The sequence below is a fragment of the Carassius gibelio genome, chromosome B14 (assembly GCF_023724105.1).
Source record: "Carassius gibelio isolate Cgi1373 ecotype wild population from Czech Republic chromosome B14, carGib1.2-hapl.c, whole genome shotgun sequence".
NCBI classification, from domain to species: Eukaryota; Metazoa; Chordata; class Actinopteri; order Cypriniformes; family Cyprinidae; genus Carassius; species Carassius gibelio.
In genome coordinates this window covers 8,923,668-8,943,437 of record NC_068409.1, presented here as the reverse complement: position 1 = coordinate 8,943,437, position 19,770 = coordinate 8,923,668, and the positions used below count along the sequence as shown (strand labels likewise).

General features: G+C 36.8%; 1 protein-coding gene across 2 annotated transcripts in view; it reads right to left on the bottom strand.

Moving 5' to 3' along the window:
• ndst1a (N-deacetylase/N-sulfotransferase (heparan glucosaminyl) 1a) overlaps positions 1-19,770 on the bottom strand; it is a 30,411-nt gene extending 10,641 nt beyond the window's left edge. The window contains exons 1-3 of one of the 2 annotated variants that reach the window (XM_052573596.1): positions 19,589-19,770; positions 5,679-6,484; positions 1-129 (exon numbers count right to left, since the gene is read on the bottom strand). In XM_052573596.1, coding sequence (XP_052429556.1) covers positions 1-129; positions 5,679-6,197 — 648 coding nt within the window. In that variant the 5' untranslated portion in view covers positions 6,198-6,484; positions 19,589-19,770. Of the gene's footprint in view, positions 130-234; positions 376-5,678; positions 6,485-19,588 lie in introns of those variants that run through there. The other variant, XM_052573597.1, reaches the window with a different exon arrangement.

Sequence of the window (19,770 nt, the reverse complement as noted above, 5' to 3'; positions counted from 1 at the left end):
CTGTCCTGCTCGTGTGACGTGCAGCAGAGGGGATTTGGGGTTGACGCTACAGTCCTTCAGGCGCAGGTTGGAGTGAAGGAACAGCGGGAATCCTTTCAGCTGCGCACTCAGCAGACTGTTCTCATTGGCCTGAGGGGACAGACAGGAAGTGACATCACGCAATCTGACACGCAAACTGCACTCCATCCAGAGTCTGATGAAGAATATTCATACTCAATATCTCAGACCACTTACCATAAAGCTGCACAGCAAGATGCTCATAAAATAAAGTCTAAAGAAAAGAGCAATGCTATCAAGAAAAGAATGCCTCTTCCTGGTTTACTGGTTAGTGTGCTTGTCAAATTCATAACTACAGCATTCTGACACACATCTGTCTCCATCAATGAGCAAGTGACAAAACAGAATAAAATTAACAATACAATTATAAAAAATAAATAGGAATAAATACATACATAAAATACACACTTACACAGTCCTGCTTGAAAGTATGTGAACCCTTTAGAATTTTCTATATTTCTGCATAAATATTACCCAAAGATTTTCACACAAATCCTGAAAGAGAATCCAATCAAACAAAGGAGACAAAAATATATACTTTGTCATTTATTTATTAAGAAAAAGATCCAGTGTTAAATATTTGTGAGTGGCTAAAGTATCTGAATCTTTGTTTTCAGTATCTGGTGTGACTCCATTTTGCAGCTATTAGAGCAGGTAAAGTTTCTTGTAACTGCTGTCCTGCGTCTTGAGGAGTTTTAGCTCCTTAGTATAGAAGCACTTCAAGTGTGAAGCTGTGAAGCTTGGGTTTGTCTTGGGTTTGCATGACCCACTTTCTCTTGAGATTCAGCTCTTGGACATACAGTACAGACCAAAAGTTTGGACACATCTTCTCATTCAAAGAGTTTTCTTTATTTTCATGACTATGAAAATTGTAGAGTCACACTGAAGGCATCAAGGGCTATTTGACCAAGAAGGAGAGTGATGGGGTGCTGCGCCAGATGACCTGGCCTCCACAGTCACCGGACCTGAACCCAATCGAGATGGTTTTAGGGGTGAGCTGGACCCCAGACAGAAGGGAAAAGGGTCAACAAGTGCTAAGCATCTCTCGGGGAACTCCTTCAAGACTGTTGGAAGACCATTTCAGGTGACTACCTCTTGAAGCTCATCAAGAGAAAGCCAAGAGTGTGCAAAGCAGTAATCAAAGCAAAAGGTGGCTACTTTGAAGAACCTACAATATGACATATTTTCAGTTGTTTCACACTTTTTTGTTATGTATATAATTCCACATGTGTTAATTCATAGTTTTGATGCCTTCAGAGTGACTCTATAATTTTCATAGTCATGAAAATAAAGAAAACTCTTTGAATGAGAAGGTTTGTCCAAACTTTTGGTCTGTACTGTATGTCCTCGTCCTGACATCTTCCTTCAGAATTTGCTGGTATAATTCAGAATTCATTGTTCCATCAATGATGGCAAGCCATTCTGGATCAGATGCAAAACAGGCCCAAACCATGATACTACCACCACCATGTTTCACAGTTGGGATAAGGTTCTTATGCTGGAATGCAGTGTTTTCTTTCTCCAGAGCAATTTTATTTTGTTATTTTTTATTTTTTTGAGAGCAGTGGCTTTCTTCTTGCGGCTCCTCCATGAATATCATGGTTGTTCAGTGTTCTCCTGATGATGGACTCCTAAACATCAACATTAGCCAGTGTGAGAAAGACCTTTAGTTACTTGGATGTTAGCCTGCAGTCCTTTGAAACCTAGTGGACTTTTACACGTCTTGCTTTTAGATTGATCTTTGTTGGTGGAGCACTCCTGAGGAGGGTAACAGGGGTAATGAATTTCCTCCATTCGTACACAGTCTGTCTGTCTGTGGATTGGTTGAGTTGAAACTTTCTATTGATGGCTTTGAAAACTTTTCTAGCCTGATGAGCAACAGCAACTCTTTTTCTGGAGTCCTCAGAGATCTCATTTGTTTGTGCCATGATACACTTCCACAAACTTTGATAGATCCCTGTTCTACAAATAAAACAGGGCACACACTGACACCTGATAGACATCTCACTGATTAAAAACCCCTTTGAACGAATGGACTCTAATTTCACCTTCAAATCATCAGCTAATCCTAGAGATACACATACTTCTGCCACTCACAGATTTGTAATATTGGATTATTTTCCTGAATAAATAAATGACTAAGTATATATTTTCATCTCATTTGTTTGACTGGGTTCTCTTTGTCAACTTTCCAGACTTGCATGAAAATCTAATGATTTCTTGGGTTATATTTATGCAGAAATATAGTGAATTCTAAAGGGTTCACAAACATCCAAGCAGCAGAGTACACTGAAAAAAATGTTTAATTAATTCAGCCAATAGGGCAAGTTTATATATTTTTTACTGGCTCAAGTTAAAAAATATAGATGTGAATCATTATTATCTTTTATTTTACTCTGTTACTGCTCAAACTAACCTTAAGCAAACAAAACAAAAACAAAAATCTGATGAAAAGGCAAATTCACTTTCTGACAGCAGGTGGCGCTTAAAGAACAGCAATAGCAATATAGCGTTTCCACACAGGCGGTACATTTTTTTTTTGTTTAACGCATTAAAATTAGGGCTGATAAGCGCTTAAAATTTTTAATCAAATTAATTACATGATGTGGTGATTAATTAATTGAATTAATCGCACATCAAATTTGGAGAAATTATTCCCAAAAAATAATTTAAAGTAATCAGAGACAGAGCATCAAAACAGAGCACCAAACAGAGATTACAAAAAGTAGGTTCAACAAGAAATATTTTGTTTGATAAAATGTATTACATAAAGCCTACTCTTTTGGACCATGTGAGTAAATGATGACAGAATTGTCATTTTTTGGTTGGGTGAACTATAACTTTAATAATTTATTTTCTTAATTTTATTATTAGCACTATGAAAATATGAAATTATTTCTTTACTGAAATGATACTCTAAATAATAAACTAAAACTACCAGTAAGTGGTGGTAAGTGTCTTAATGATTAAGTCATCGAGTCATTTATTCATTCATTTGATTCATTCAAATGGCTGATTCATTCAGGAGTGAAGTAAATGGTTCTTTATGACTGGTTCATTGAATCGTTAGGCTTGTTCCACCTGAAGCGGGTCATCACCATCAGACCCGATCGGTGTGTTACATCAAAGAACCGCAAGAGCTTAGAGAGCAGACGACTCCTTGTGCTTTTGAATCGCTCTCGCGGTACTCTGATGTCATACACCGATCGGTCTGTGCCACTTCAAAGCCAACCCGACTATGGCCAATGGTACAACATGCAAAATGATTCACTAAATTCGTTCAAAGCATGGATTAAGAAATGAAATGACACTGTGGGTTGCTCGGAGATGAACAGTTCTGATTTGTCTTTATATTTTGGTTGGCAAAATTGAGCAAAACAGACAATGTGTCTAAAATAACACAATATTAACTTCTTAATGAACTGTTGTATAAGATGAGTATCACATTTGCGCTAGTGTGATACTGCACTTAGCTTGTCAATATTTCTTAACTATGTGATGTAAATATGAGACACAATCTCAAACGAGCGTTTTGCCCCATATCTTGAATTTTAGAGACATTTTCTAGGCTCCATCCCGCAATAAGTTGTTGCTCTGCCTCATATTAGTCATCAATCGACTGTATGAAATGGCAGATGATCCACAAAGGTCTGAGTGTGGGCAAGTGCATCAAATGCATTAATTTTAATGTGTTATTTCTACTCCATAATCAATCTAATTAACACATTAAATTACCAGCCCTAATTAAAATATTTAATGCATTTAATGCATGGGCGGGGCTAGGGTTGGCCAACACTCAAAACTGCTGCTTCTGTCTTTCTGTCTAAATAAAGTGCATTTATTTAGTCACAGAACGTCTTTACGACCACATTAAATGGGAGACGTTTCAGATGCACACTCAGCAACTCGGCTCATTTTCTATGAAGAATATTTATCAGAACAAATTTTCAATGACCACACACTGTAACCCCAACCACACACATACTTGTATTACATAGAGGATGTTCAGGTTTTTAGGATTCTGTATACCTTTACTCTGTCCTCCTATTGTTTGGGCCTGCTATTAGTATGTGTGTGTGTGTTAGAGAGAGAAAAAGAGAGAGAGAGAGAGAGAGAGAGAGAGAGAGAGAGAGAGCACATCTATTAGTATTGTAACTTATCATTTCTGATTGTGTTGAATTAAATATCCAAAACTGCAGCGGGTCCACCAGACCTACGAACACTGTCTGATTAACCAAATTATGAACACCACGGGTTAAAGGTGCCTTAGTAGCCGTTCACATGTTGCTTCCATTATGAACGTCTGCATTTGAAATAACGAACATGAGCGCGCAAAAGACACAACATGTGAATGGCACCTTAAATGATTGTAATATGTTACGAGATACACATTTAAAGACATGTCTCAGAAATGGTTTTCAAAACTGTCCTGGAGCAGCCCAGGACAGTCTCTCATTTCACACGTGTCAGTGATTTTGAATAGATTAAATGAAACAGGACAAATTTAATCTTGACAATCTATGTATCATTATAAAGATCTAAGCCTCAAGCATCGACGACGGATCGCTGTTTTTCAATGAAAAGCTTATAAAGACTGTATTTGCTACATTTGTGTAAGCAGTACACATAAAAAACATGAACATTAGAAACGCTGTACATACCAGATCCGTCGTAATAACGAGTCATAAACACATCCACAGCTGTAAAAGAAATAGCAGCCAAAACAACCTAATAACCAGCTGCTGTGATGACTGTTCATCAAAGAAAAGAAAAAAAGAGGAAATCAATCACTTTTATAGCTATAAGGATTAATTTATATCTAATTTAGAATTTAGTGTTAGATAACTTTATTCAGTTCCTGTGTATTTCTCCTGAAGGGCACAGGTAAATATGACATTGATTATAATGGGTTTACGTAAAGATTGTTTTAAGTTCACTTAAATGAGACGTTAGAAGTCTAACACATGTTAAGGTCTAATAATTGAAGTCTACAGTCTGATATTATCTATCAATCTAATCTGGCTAATTTGATAATTCACTTTAAACTTAAACCGCGAGTGCAGTGTGATTGTTTCCATTTACGTTTCTATTCACATCTATTAAGGTTTTATTTTCTCTCTCACTTCGTTTTTCACGAGCTCATCAAACAACAGCGGTAAGTGTGAGTCATTCATCAATCACGGGGAGTAATGGCTTCTCCTGCTATTGTTGTTTGCACTGCTTGCCCCATGTATAGTTTATCTCTGTCTGTCAGTGACGAGAGTCTCACATGTGATAAATGCAGGGAGATAGTTAAGCTGACAGAGAAGATTATAGAACTAGACATGCATCCAAACTTTAATTGAGGACAGTAAGAATGCGAGGGCCTTAGAATCGGCTTTGGATGCGACTAGCTCAGGGAGTCCTGTACATTGTTCGGTTCCGGTCATAGAGCCCTCGCAGCAGGGCAACTGGGTGACTGTGAGGTGGCATTTTTGCCCTGTCTGCCGTCTGCTGTTTTGAGACTACTGGATCACTTTCTCTAGGTATTACAAACCTCACTGCTTAAGGCAGTGTACTTTTCCCAGTAAGAAGTTGGTAATTCAGACTCAGAGCTGAAGGAGTGATATAGAGGCGCTCACCTTAAAGAAGCCAATCATTCCCACTCCAAACTCGATACAGTATCTGTCCAGTAAATCCCTGTTCCAGGCGTCCATGTTCACATACTTCAGGATGTTTTCGTACACAATAAGCACAAAGCGGCCCCGCTTTCCGTCCATTAATGTGGGCATGTCTCCTTTCCCAGGAGAGATTTCCATCTGGTAGCCAAACCTCGCCGACTCCAGGATGGCCACGATCTCTTGTCCGAGCTGCGAGTACGGACTCTCCACGAACACCAGCACGACCGGATCCGTCCGAGAGCCATCAGACGACAGGGTCCCACCCCCTCCAGACAGGAAGAGGAGGGGCCGAGATGGGGTCACGTAGAGGTCATCGGCCGCACGTCCTGCTGCGAGTGATGGTTCCAGCTCTCGTTTAACGATGAACAGGAAGTAGGAAGAGAGGAAGACGCTGAGGATGCACAGGAGGAATAGGAAGATGAAGCTGGTCTGTAGTGGCACCTGGCGAACGAGACGGCGCAGGCGGAGCACGCCGAGCATCACACAAACAAATACAAACAAACAGCTGAAGGAAGGAAAACCAGTTCAGTCTACATGACTGGGATATAAAATTAGTGCAACAGAAATGTGTCTGTGCTTCTATGTGACCATCGCTGAGCTGAAGGGAGGGGGCGGGGCTCAGAATTTGAATGGATGTCTCGTCTGTCAATCAAACTGACACCGCCCTCTTGTCCACTTTTGATTGGTCATGAACTGTTGCTTGGGGCCGGCTCTGCTGTGACTGACAGATAATCATCACTACAGTGTCCCAGTGGACACCAGCACACCTGAAAGACATAAATATTTACAAGGGAGAATCAAAATTTATATAATAATAATAGTGTTTTCTACAGTGAATATTACAATATAATTTTATTTTGTTTAATTTTAATAATAATGAAAATAACAGTATTTTTTTAGAATAATTTTATTTTACAGTTAAATATGTTATTATTAATATTATCATGGTTGTTGATAATAAAAACAATATGACCCCCCCAAAAAAAAATGCAGCCAGGCCTGAATTGGAAAAAGCATAAATGTCTATTCAATTTATATTTATTTACACTTTTATTGAATACTTAATTGTGATTGGTCAATTGCTGCACTCTGTGGTCAGATATATGTGTATAAATTACACCAAACTGAATAAATTATCAATATTATAGTATGACAAATATTAATAACATGCCTTGGTTTAAAAATGACAAACTGATTATCAATAAACAAAACAGACCAAAAAAAAAAAAAAAAAACATCTGAATAAAAAGTTCCTCTTCAGGAACTCGAGCTGCGTCGAACAACGCTTTGGGGACCGCGTTTAGCGTGAGCGACTCTGAATATCATATCCAATCTGTCTTATAGAAGACCGTGACGTCACGGGCGAGGTGACGTAAGTGACCAGGAAGCTATAAAGGCACGAGGCCTACAGCTGGCTTCAGCTTCTGCGTTTTCAGCAAGCGCTCTGTGTGTGCGTGTCATTCTGTCTGGTCAGTCTTATTTGTTGTTGTTTGTCACTATTAGCTCCTCAAAGAGTAAGCAATAGTCAAAGAGCAAAGCTAAGACAAGACATCTGAAAGAATGAATCCAGATCGCGTTTCAGATTGTGTGTTCATCACGAGTGGGAATACACGGTCTGTGCCCGGTCTGCCACTTTGAGTCCTCTGGTCGTCCCCCGCTGTCGAGAGCCCAAGGCTCACTCTACACAGGGTATGGCGGCCTCCAAGGTTTTTCTAGCAGGTGTGTAAATGCTGGACATCTGCAATGCTGCAGGGTGGACGACACCACCTACTTTTGCAAGATTCTATGGCTTAGACCTGCCAGTCACTCCAGGCACTTCAGTCCTCTCGTCCTAAGCTGTGCTCTTCGGATACACACTAGGCAGGGGTTTGGTAGACTGGCAGCGTTGGTACTCGTTCCCCAAAGCGTTTTCGACGCAGCTCGAGTTCCTGAAGAGGAACGTCTCTAGGTTACGTATGTAACCCTAGTTCCTCGAGGGAACGAGACGCTGCGTCTCAAGGCCATACCCCCGGCACCCCTGCCGGCGCTTGCTGGTACTCGAAGCTGAAGCCAGCTGCGCGGCTTGTGCCTTTATAGCTTCCTGGTCACTTACGTCACCCCGCCTGTGACGTCACGCTCTTCTAGAAGACAGATTGGTTATGATATTCAGAGTCGCTCACGCTAAACGCATTCCCCAAAGCTTTGTTCGATGCAGCGTCACATTCCCTCAAGGAACTAGGGTTACATACGTAACCTAGAGACGATTTCTTTTCATGTCCTCACAGATTTTTCTTTCAAGACAATAAATCAAAGGAGTGTGTGTAGTTGATAGTGAAACACACACACACACAGAGCAGTTTTGTATTTATGTGCTGAAGAGGATTTTCAACGGTGCGTTCAGACACACGCAGCAGGAGTGCAGCGGCTCTGGATGCTGATGGGTCACTGTGGGCCGATGGGTTTGTTCTCTTGGGTTTCAGGAACTATTTGGGCTGAATTTGCATAGATTTCACAGCGCCTTTGAACGAGAAGTGCTGCAACAGAGCCATGAAATTGTGTCCTGATTTTCTGCCGGTGTAAAAATACACATCAGATTCATCCATGAATTCATCGAGAAGGTAAAACTAAAGAGAGATGAAGAAAACAAATGCTGTGGTCACTAGTATGCATTAGCAGTCTCCAAAATAGACAGATATGCAAAATAATTAGTTAAATATACTGCAAAAAAAAAAAAAAAAATTATATATATATATATATATATATATATATATATATATATATAATTATTATTAATCAATTAAATTTTACAAATAAATTACTTTTGTAATATTTGACTGTAAAAAATAAGAAAAAATATGTATTTTTTCTTAAAATACATATATAAATACTGCAATTTTAACTGTAGTAAAAATTTTAGTATTAAGGAAAATAATTATCAAAACATTATCATAATCATTATTATTGTTACTATTAAATAAAATGTATAAAATAAATGTATGAAAAGTAAAATAAGCATTTTAATGTCAATTATATAGTTAAACTATGATTTTCGTCAGCCCTGCTGCACATACAGACAGACAGAAGGAAAGAGAACGAGTGCAAAAGTTGTTTGGTGACACTCAGGAGGGGGTTTGTTCTTATTTCACAGCACTTGTATTTGTCGAAATCGCAGAACTGGGTCTTTGATGCAAGCATGTGAGCGTTTGAGGACAGAAACGACCCTCGAGAAGCATTGTTGGAGCCGCTGGCAGGAGAATGCGTTTGATATATGAGTGTGCCAACAAAAGCAGTGCTGGGACTCTGTAACGGGTCGACCCATTGTGAAAGGGGCCAGCCGAACCCTCGGGGTCACAGCGAATCCTCAAGAAGCCCTGCGCTGACACCAACTCGCTCTCCGTGGAAACAGAGACAAAGAATGGAGGCCCAGAAACCTGAGCAGAAATTCTAGAACTCCTTTCAAAAACTCAGGAACTCACAACAGAAATTCTCATTTAAAGAATTTTAGAAAATTCTACTGTAATTCCAAGGCCAGAATCTATTTAAACAATGTGACAAAACAATGTGACCTTGTGCTTTGAGACTAGCCTTAACTTTAAGTGATAAAACCAAGTAATTTTAGACCAAAAAGTCAGCCTGCACACCTGGAATGGGTTGATTAATTTCAACTCAACCAGAGGTTTACATCTAAAATTGATTTACAATCATTTTTTTCTGTTGAAATAAATATACAAATGAAGAAGATATCCAAAATATTAAATGTCATTGATGAATATTTATGGAGTATTTTGTAGAAGGGGATCAAATTTACAATTTTGACCTGCGATTCGGAGCCAAATTACAGTACAGAAAAAAATCTAAAATTATTATTAAAAAATTACATTAAATTAACAGGACCTTCAAATTGTAAGGGAAAACCTTGATTAATTTTGATGAATCAAAAATCTGGGAATGCAATGTGGACGATGTACTAAAATCCCTGATAAGAAGTCAAAAATTCTAAATTCTAGATCTCTAGAGAACTATGATTCTAGAATTCTCTCAGCAGATTCTAAAACTCGATCCACACAAGCCAATTTCATTAATGTGTGTTTTCAATTCCTATTATCCGGCAACATCTCAATTCTTCTCTCCATTAAATATGAAACGGATGAATCTTTTCTTCTGCAAACACACCAACATTTCTGTGGCTCATATTCTGCCTCATAACCTCATTCTAACTGTGACAGATTCAGAACATAAAAGACTTTTATTAGGAAGTCATGGGTGGGTAAATGATTGAAGCAGGACCCCCGAGAGCAGCTCAAGAGCACGAGGTTATCAGACATCAGCGGGAAACACAATCATGAGTGACAGATGCATGATGAGAAAATGAACAGTAACACCTCAGGCCATGTACAACACTCCTCACACTCTTAACTCAACCCCATCGACCCACACGAACCAACCAACACAAGCATGTTTATGTTATTGGATATGCAAGAGGAACAAACCATGCAGAATCCCCTTGAGACGGCCAATAGAGACCTGAAGGGCAGAGCGGCCGCTCATTTATCACTTTTGGCAGCTCTGTGGTTTGTGGGTTTGCGCTGAACACAATGACACGCGGGAGCGAGCGGCACATTCAGCGCAGCGTTTAGCAGCAATTGCAATCAACACTTTAAAAGCACTTAAACCGCAACTCAATAATCACTTCAGTTGCTCTGTGCAGGTGTGACACTGTTTGAATTTGATTCTTACTTCTATACTGAGTTCTTGCTTTGGTCATGTAGGCTAGCAGATCAAAATATGATGTTATGGTGGAGAGAACGTGAATTTATCTGAGAAAGAATGTGAAACTATCAAAATGTGACCGTTGTTATAACAGATACAGAGTTTGTTTGTATATAAGATTTAGAACTGAATTGGCTACAACACACAGGAAGTTGAAAAGAATTTAAAATAGGCAATGCATTCCATGAAATGAATCAATCCAGCTAAGATCTATCTAGCTACATTTGTAACTACACTGAACAAAATTATAAACACAACACTTTTGTTTTTGTCTTCATTTTTCATGAGCTGAACTCAAAGCTCTAAGACTTTTTCTGTGTACACAAAATGCCTATTTCTCTCAAATATTGTTCACAAATCTGTCTAAATCTGAGTTAGTAAGCACTTCTCCTTTGCTGAGATAATCCATTCACCTCACAGGTGTGGCATATCAAGATGCTGATTAGACAGCATGATTATTGCACAGGTGTGTCTTAGGGATGGGCGTTTTCCGCAAATATCACATTCGAATATTTGAGCTAAAAAAAAAACGAATATTCGAATATTCGTTTATTTAAATTAAGTTTAATGAGACAGACGTTATTTTTCAGCAACATTTATTGTTTCCGTCATTTTGAACAAGCTTACACACAATAAACTTGAACATTACACATCGTGTTTTGTAGCTAAAAACCTTTAACAATGCGTGCAAACAAACAAAGTACAGATTAAAAGCAAAAAAAAAAAATTTGTAAAAAAAAACGTAAAGGAGCCTGCAGCAATTAGGCTATTGTAGAACGTAGCCTACACTTAACTTTGAAACTTTTAAACTGTCAGCAAATCTTTTTTGCTTTTTTTGGATTGTTTTACATGTTCTTGTTAAGAAATACTGGCATGTTTACATTCTCGGGGGAAAGTCAGCTTCTTAGTCTGTTAACAATAAGGCCGGCCGAGGATCAAATGCGCTCTGACAACACAGACGTTGTTGGGACTTCGAAAGCAATGTTCTGATAATGTTCAAAAAAGTTTTTTTTTTCTTACTTCTCTCGTTTTCATCGAGAAACCGGAGATGACCACCATTTGCTTAATGCAGTGCAGCACATCTCCTTCGCAATTACCGTATTTTCTGGACTACAAGTTTTCGACTTATTTATCAAAATTAATTTCACATGAACCAAGAGAAATGAATTAAGAGACATGAACCAAGAGAAAACATTACCATCTACAGCCACGAGAGGGCGCTCTATGCTGCTCAGTGCTCCTGTAGCCTACACTGAAAACATAGAGCGCCCTCTTGCGGCTGTAGATGGTAATGTTTTCTCTTGGTTCTTGGTTCTAAACAAAATGTGACTTATAGTCCAGTGCGACTTATATATGTTTTTTTCCTCGTCATGGCGTACTTTTTGACTGATGCGACTTATACTCAGGTGTGACTTATAGTACGGAAAATATGGTATATTGATGCTTAAATCCCAAGAATCGATTAGTCTAGCCTGTTTCTAGGACACCTCCCATCCAATAAATTGCGATAAGCTTTGTGCTTTTGTACTTTTATGAAACAAAGCATTTTGACGCTGTTTAAAAGCGACAGATCGCTGTAGCGTCTCAGTTCAACAGACACAGAAGCACAAAGTGCACGTGAACTAATGATCTCCTCCACATTAATACCAGCCTCAGCACAAAATAAACATGAATAAACAGGGAAAGTTAAGGTAAGATAATAAAAAGAGTACAACTTTACAATCCGTAATCCTTCTCCTGTAATCACTTAATTTATGTTTCTGCCACGCTAAGACGTCAATATAACTATAACATATAATATCGTCTTTAACTCTATCTATCCATTTATCTTCTTTGACTATCTATCTGTCTGTCTGTCTGTCTGTCTGTCTATCTATCCATTACTTTTAATTTCTGTTAACAGATTTTTACTCATTTTCACTACAAATTAATCTTCCTCACATTCAAAATTCCTATTGGAATTCTGATGGTTCTAATTCAAATTCTGATCTGCTGATGAATCATAATATTCTATCCAGAACATCACAGCAAACGCCTGTCAGTGCCCTAGAATTATAACTAATGAGCACTTTCACAACACAGGCAAAACACACTCACCTTTAAATCTAATTAAGGTTTTATCTTAAATCTCAACTTGAGTTTTAGAGCAGTACAGTAGCCTTGTAAAACATCTGAGCTGTTATGATTCAGTGATCTGTGAGACGACCAAAGCAGTACTTTCATCAGCAAGACTGATTTCGCGATTAAAGCTGCAGTAGGTAACTTTTGTAAAAATGTATTTTTTACATATTTGTTAAACCTGTCATTATGTCCTGACAGTAGAATATGAGAAATGAGAAATCTGTGAAAAAATCAAGCTCCTCTGGCTCCTCCCAGTGTCCTATTGCCATTTGCAGAAATCCATTGCTCCCGGGAAGAAACAACCAATCAGAGCTGTGGTCCATAACTTTTTTTTATGTGTTCAAAATTTACAAAATTTATATAATAAGTGAGTACACCATGAATCCATTCTCCAAACCGTGTTTTTAGCTTGTCCTGAATCACTAGGGTGCACCTATAATAAGTGTTTATATTCGGACTATTTTAGATTGCTTCGGGGGTACCGCGGCGGAGTAACCCAGTACCTTTGTGATTCTTCATAGACATAAACAGAGAGAAGTAGTTCCGGCTACGATGTTCTTCCACAAGACACAAGCAGTTCTGTTTATTAACCGCTAGAGCGTCAAAAGTTACCGACTGCAGCTTTAACGCACCAAAAAAACTGGAAAATGAAAAGATAAAATCTCTCTAAGCACACTACAGAGGTTTGGATCGCTGATGTTTGATGTCACAGCAGGTCATGTGGGTCAGATCTTCCACTGACTGTAGAGATGACATATGACCAGTTCTGTCAAGAAGCCCAATTATTATTCAGGGAAACACACTAATGAGTCACAGACTGTACATGGAGTTTGATCCCACAGACAGTAGACGGACATCAACACACACACAAACCAGCACATTAATCATTCAGCAGCAGTCAGGACACAACACATAAACACACATATCTCACATTTCACTGCTGGTTATATATGCTATATATAATTTTGTATGTGACGAATAAAAAAAATCTTGAATCAATCAGACCTACACTGTTACATGTCTTCAAATCACTTTTGCAGTTGTGACACAGATGATTTTAATCAATTTAGAATCTAAGAATAGATTAGGACTCATTATTAATAGACTTATATATTAATCAGGCCAGTAAATCTGACAATATCCATCTATTTAACATTATCAACATCAAATGATAACCAACTAGCACAATTGACCAATGGCCTTATCACTAAAATCATTCTTTTTTAAATATATTAAACATAAATAATGTACATCTATGGCTGTCATTTGCCACAGAAAATTACTAACCAGACAAAAATGATTTGTATATATTTTTTTTTTATTATGACATGCCTGATTTTTTATTTTGTTGCAAAACAAAATCACTTTACTCGCATATACAGCACACTCATGTAAAGCAATATATTCTATAAATCGAATCTTACCTTGATTATTTATATCGGTTTTGCATATAAACTGCATTAAATTGATTGGCAGTAAAGACATTTATAATGCTACAGACGTTTTCTATTTCTACTAAATGCTCTCTAGGCATTCTTAAATACCCATATTATAATATGACTATTAATATTACGGTAATAAGAAGTGCTAATAATCATTAGGGTCATGTGACACTGAAGACTGGAGTAATGAAACTGAAAATTCAACTTTATATAATAGTAATAAATTACATTTGAAAATATATTCACATAGAAAACAGTAAATTTAAATGTTAATAATATTGTCAGAATTTTACTGTTTTTACTGTATTTTTGATAAAATAAGTACAGCCTTGATAAGCCAAAAAAATAACAAAGTTAAAAAACTTAAAAATAGCAAGGCCTGTGCTCGTATGGGCCTGCTATAGCACAGAAATGACCTCAGCAGAGACGTGCTGCTTAATATGAGATAATGAGCCCTGTCGAGACCAACGCAGCACTTAATTACACGTGTTGACTGTACGTGATTGAGTTCTCCTTCGTTAAGAGCCGAAGTGCTCTGCGTTTCTGCCGTAGAACTGCTTTGTAGCCTCAGTTTAGTTTTGAAAACTGAATCACTGAGGTGGAAAATGACCTAAAAGCTAAAGACTCTTTAATTTCAACCATTACTGAGCAAATCTTTCCTAAACACAGCAACGATACCGAAACAAAACCTCTGCTGTGAGTACATGCTGGAGAGAAGTGCTGCAATACTGGTCATCCATTATTTAAAGAGATCAATTATACATGAAAGTCTAAACAAGCAACTACAACAGTTTAACCTCAGCTCTGCAACATTTTCAAGTGTCCTGTTTCTCATGTTTCTGTGTGTCACTAGGAAATGCATCCAAGAGCAAATCATCTCTAGCTTTTCCAAAAGAAACTTTTTTGTCACTTTTATTTGAAATAAAAATGAACTGAAATATTATATATTTATTTGTATATATTTTTATATATTAAAAATTAATTACTAATTTATTTTTTTATATTTTTTAAAACACTCATGTAGTTTTAGCTAGTTGCCAAGGCTACATTTCACTGTATGCTGAAGTACTAAAATAAGTAAAACTAAAACTAATAAAAAAAATAAAATAGTAAAAATAGTAAAATAAAAAATAGTAATAATAAAATAATAAAACTATATAGATAATAAAAAAAGAAAAATGATAAAACCAATAAAATTACTATTAAAGTCTTAATAAAATTAAAGTGAAAAAATCTAAAAAATACAATCTAAATCTAATACAAAAGCGGAGACCATCAAGATGATATGGTGAGAAGAAGCGACTGTCCTGTCACACATCCAGAGAGATGTGTGTTACAGCAGATCGCCTCACACCCGCCGGCCGCTGATATGAGCTGTGTCCTGTGACCTCTCACCTAAATCACGGATTGGCTGAGAGCTGGTAACGGGTCAGATGATGTAACATGATCCCGAGAACGACGGTGTGGTCTGACACCTCTGAGACCGGGACAAGCACACACACTCCCCATCAGTGTCTCATGTGAGAGTGCACTCACACTACACTTCATGTTCCCTTCTAGCATTCAGAGACTACACACACAAGCAAAGTATCTCGCTCTTCTGATGAGCGCTAAAGTTAACGTTTGCTGACCTCCGACCTGTTGGGTTTGAATTTCGTTGCATTCGGCTGCAATGTTGCTGACTAGACAACCTCAGCGATGCAGCATTGCAGTAGTGACAATAATGAATGGGGTGCAAAGGATCGCAGCTGATCTGTGATCAGTATGAACCAGGCTCTATGGTTCACCATGCAAGCGATTCACAAATTAGTAAAGTTAAAGTTTATCATTTGCACGTGTGTTGTCTTGCTAATTTACACTTTCAAGATAAAAAGAAAAAACATGCACTTTCAAGCAAAAGAAGAGGTGAAAGAGAACCACATTTAGTATTTGAAGTGTTTCTGAAATCAGATCAACGAAAATTAATAAATAAATTAAAAACTCCTAATGTCTTCATAAACTTGGGAAAAGAAGCTTTAGAACTTGAGTAAAAGCTCAGATGGCTTGATATTTGAAAGCTGAGTTATTAAAAAAAGCCTTAAATATTATTAAATATTCTCATTGTAACTGACTTAACTCATTGTAATTTTACAATTAAATAATACAAAGGAACTCTTATTCGATAATTTAGGTAAAAGGTTAAAGTTAGTAAGTTAATATTTTTATTAATATCACCATCATCATTAAATCAAATTCTACAACAATAATAATTCAAATGTGTAAAATACTAATTATTATTCTAGTAGTAATAATAATGATAATAATAATAATTGCATTGTTATTATTATTACTGAAGTCATATTTATATATAAATCACAGTTTGGGGGAATATCTAGAGCTTTAAACATTGTGAATTGTAAATGACCATTTTTAAATCGCAACAAAATAATAATAAAAATATATTCATTTAAAAATGCAGGATTTTTTCCCCACATTGTGCGACCCTAAATCCTGATGGCTTTAAAAAGAGTAGGCAGTGTGCAGTACATACTGCTCAGTATTCACTACATTTGTAACTGTGCTTGTTAAAGATATTTTGAGTGCCATTTAAAGCCTTCTACTAAGTTGTTTAAATATTTTCAAAATAATTAGGATTGATAACAATAAACCAACAGATTCCTGGTGTCACTGATTGGAATCTATCAGAGGGAGAGAGAGACATCATCCGTCCGTGTGCTCTACACACGCTGACCTCACATATCCCACAACGCACTGCATGATGAATGAGCAGCGCACGGGCTGCTGTCCTCCCATGATCCTCTCTGCTTCACTTCCTCTCTCTCCACCTGCCCGACAGAATGATTAATGTCTGTTCTGTGCTGCATCGACACAAAGACACATCACACAAACCCCACTCAGAGTCAGAGCTCAGTCTGCGTTTCCAGGCAAAACATGGAAACTTTCAGAAATGAACACTTTTAATCAGGGAGGAAACAAGACTTTATTAAGTCATGAATGAGAGAAATTAGTTTCAAAGTAAAATGTACACCATGTGTGTGTGTGTGTGTGTGTGTGTGTGTGTGTGTCGTGGTTCCTTCTGTTCACCTCAAGGGCAAAAGATTTGAGTGATGACATCATCCAAAATCAGGCCCCACTGAACAGATGAAGATTTCAGAGTCAAATTACCCACAATCCATCATTCTCCGCCAAACGACAGCTGCCAACCTGCCTCTCCTCAGGACAGAATAAATAAAGGACTGTAGTTTGTGTTTCTCATTAAGCAGCAGTGATATTAAGGGTTAAACACCTCTCAGAACAGCTCAATGTTCGGATGGAAAAACATGGATGCACAGACTGAGAAGACATAAAGAAAGAGATGCAGCAATAAACACACATACACGTTTGATTTATGAGCTGCTTTATCTTAAAAAGAGGCTAAACGATGTAGATTTGTCTTGTACTTCCATCAGTTAAAGTATCAAAAGTTAAAAAATTGTCAAACTGAATAAAAATTATGCCTAATTTGCACAATGGAGTCAATTTGTAATTTAATACAGAAAAGCAGATTATGATTTTTCTGACACTTGCAATTGCAATTAAAAGACTGTGATTAAAAAATAAAAAAGATCAATTTTACCCTGTAATTTCGTGATTATATATCAATGTTGTTACAAAAAAAACAAAAAAAAACAATAATCATAATAATAAAAACAACAAATAATTATTATTCCTACTACTAAAATAAAGATATAAATATTTCTAAAGAGAAAATAAGAAAATAATCACTATTGTAATATTTTACTTTAAAATTAAATCTAGTATTTAAAATAATGATAAATATTATCATCACAATCCTGAATTTTTACCCAAATAATAAATAATAATAACAACAAAAATGACTAAATAAAATCAATTTAAGAAACTGTTTTCACTATTGTAATATTTCACTGGAACATGAAATCTAGTATTTAAAATAATAATAATAATAATAACAACAATCATCAACATCAGGATCATCACTAAAATCAAAATAAGAATGTTTTACTATTGTAATATTTCACTGTAAAATAAAATCTAGTACTTAAAATACATACAATAATAGTAATAATTATTATTACTACTACTACTACTAAAATATCAATTATAAAAATTACTAAAGAAAAACAAAATAAGGAACTGTTTTTTACTTTTGTAATATTTAAAAAAAAAAAAAAATCCAGTGTTTAATAATAATAATAATAATAATGTAAAATGCAGCCTTAATTTCTTAATTTTCCTAATAATTTCCATTTTACTTCAATTAATCATGCAGCCCCAAAGTATCTGCTTCAGCCTGAATCTTTGTGACTCCGAATCTACTGGAAACACAATCAATCAGTCAGTACTTAGACAAATCAACCAATAAACTCCTCACTGCAGCTCCGAAGACCCGCAAAACACACAACAGGCCTCCGTCCGTTCAGCTAAAAATAAACTTTGCACACACAACAGCTGTGAAGTGGATGGAGTTCATGGGTCATGTGCAAACACACACACACACACACACACACACACTCTTATTATAGAGGATACTCACTTAATGGTTTTTGATTTAATCAGTCAAATAGATTTGAAAAAACTGCTGTCAGAATCTACTCATGATTCAATTTGATTCATTAGATTCATTGATGATTCACAACAAACAATTTCAATATGATACTATAAAACTATAATCAAACATATGAAGCCCTTACATAATAGTTGAGAAATAAAGAAGGAGAAATAAAGAAACTAGAAATCAAGCTCTTTTTATCTAGTTCTACATCTCATCAATGACAATAAAAATAGTTTTTTTTTTTTTTTTTTAATTTAGGACTTACTTTAGTAGACTATGTCACATACAATATTTACAGTACATAGAGTCCACAAGATAAAATAACAACTGAATTTACACAAATATATACACTTATCAACTCTTAAGACTTATTATACTCTTAAGAAACGTGGTCATTTTTTAAAAGAAAATAGCAGATTCTGCTAAAAATATGTCAACTTTGAAAGCAAGATCCGAGCACAATAAATCACAGCATACATGACTGTCATGTGACTGTCACTGTGCAGTTCATCTAAATCAGGTTTTACACACACTTCATTTAATTAACCCAAATAAAGCAATTTCCCCATCATGTGATACTTTATTCGCTCAGAACAGTTTGAAGCCATTCAAAGTAGGTAACAAGAATGCTGAAGATGGATAGTAGTACAGTAAACATCAAATGCACTATGGTTTACTTCAGGTGACTGCATCTCGCATATATTTTTACAGAAAGTAGAATTTTCATAAAATGCATCCCCTATAAATCACCAAATCATGAGCTACATACAAAGACAATGTGCAAAAACACAAAACAACATCAACTCCTAGTTAATTCGTCTGTGAGCACATCAGAACATCCTAAACACTGAATCATGTCCTAACACAGGAGCAATGGCTTCTGGACATCTGATCACATCCCTGGTTCAGTATTGGGTCAAAACACTCAATAATACGAACTCGATCCCGTTGTTTAGTGTCAGAACATGCAGCGGATTTTCCTTTACCTGATTCACGGCAGAACCGGGCTGTGTTGCTCCTTCAGCGCTCCTTCGGAGAAACGCTCATCCTGCGGCGCCGTTCCGACCGTATACCGGTCAATCCGCTCCGTTCTGCGTGCGGTGCGTCTCGTGCGGTGCGCAAAAACCAACGGCGAGACGCCAGCTGTGTGAAACACACGTGCGCTGAA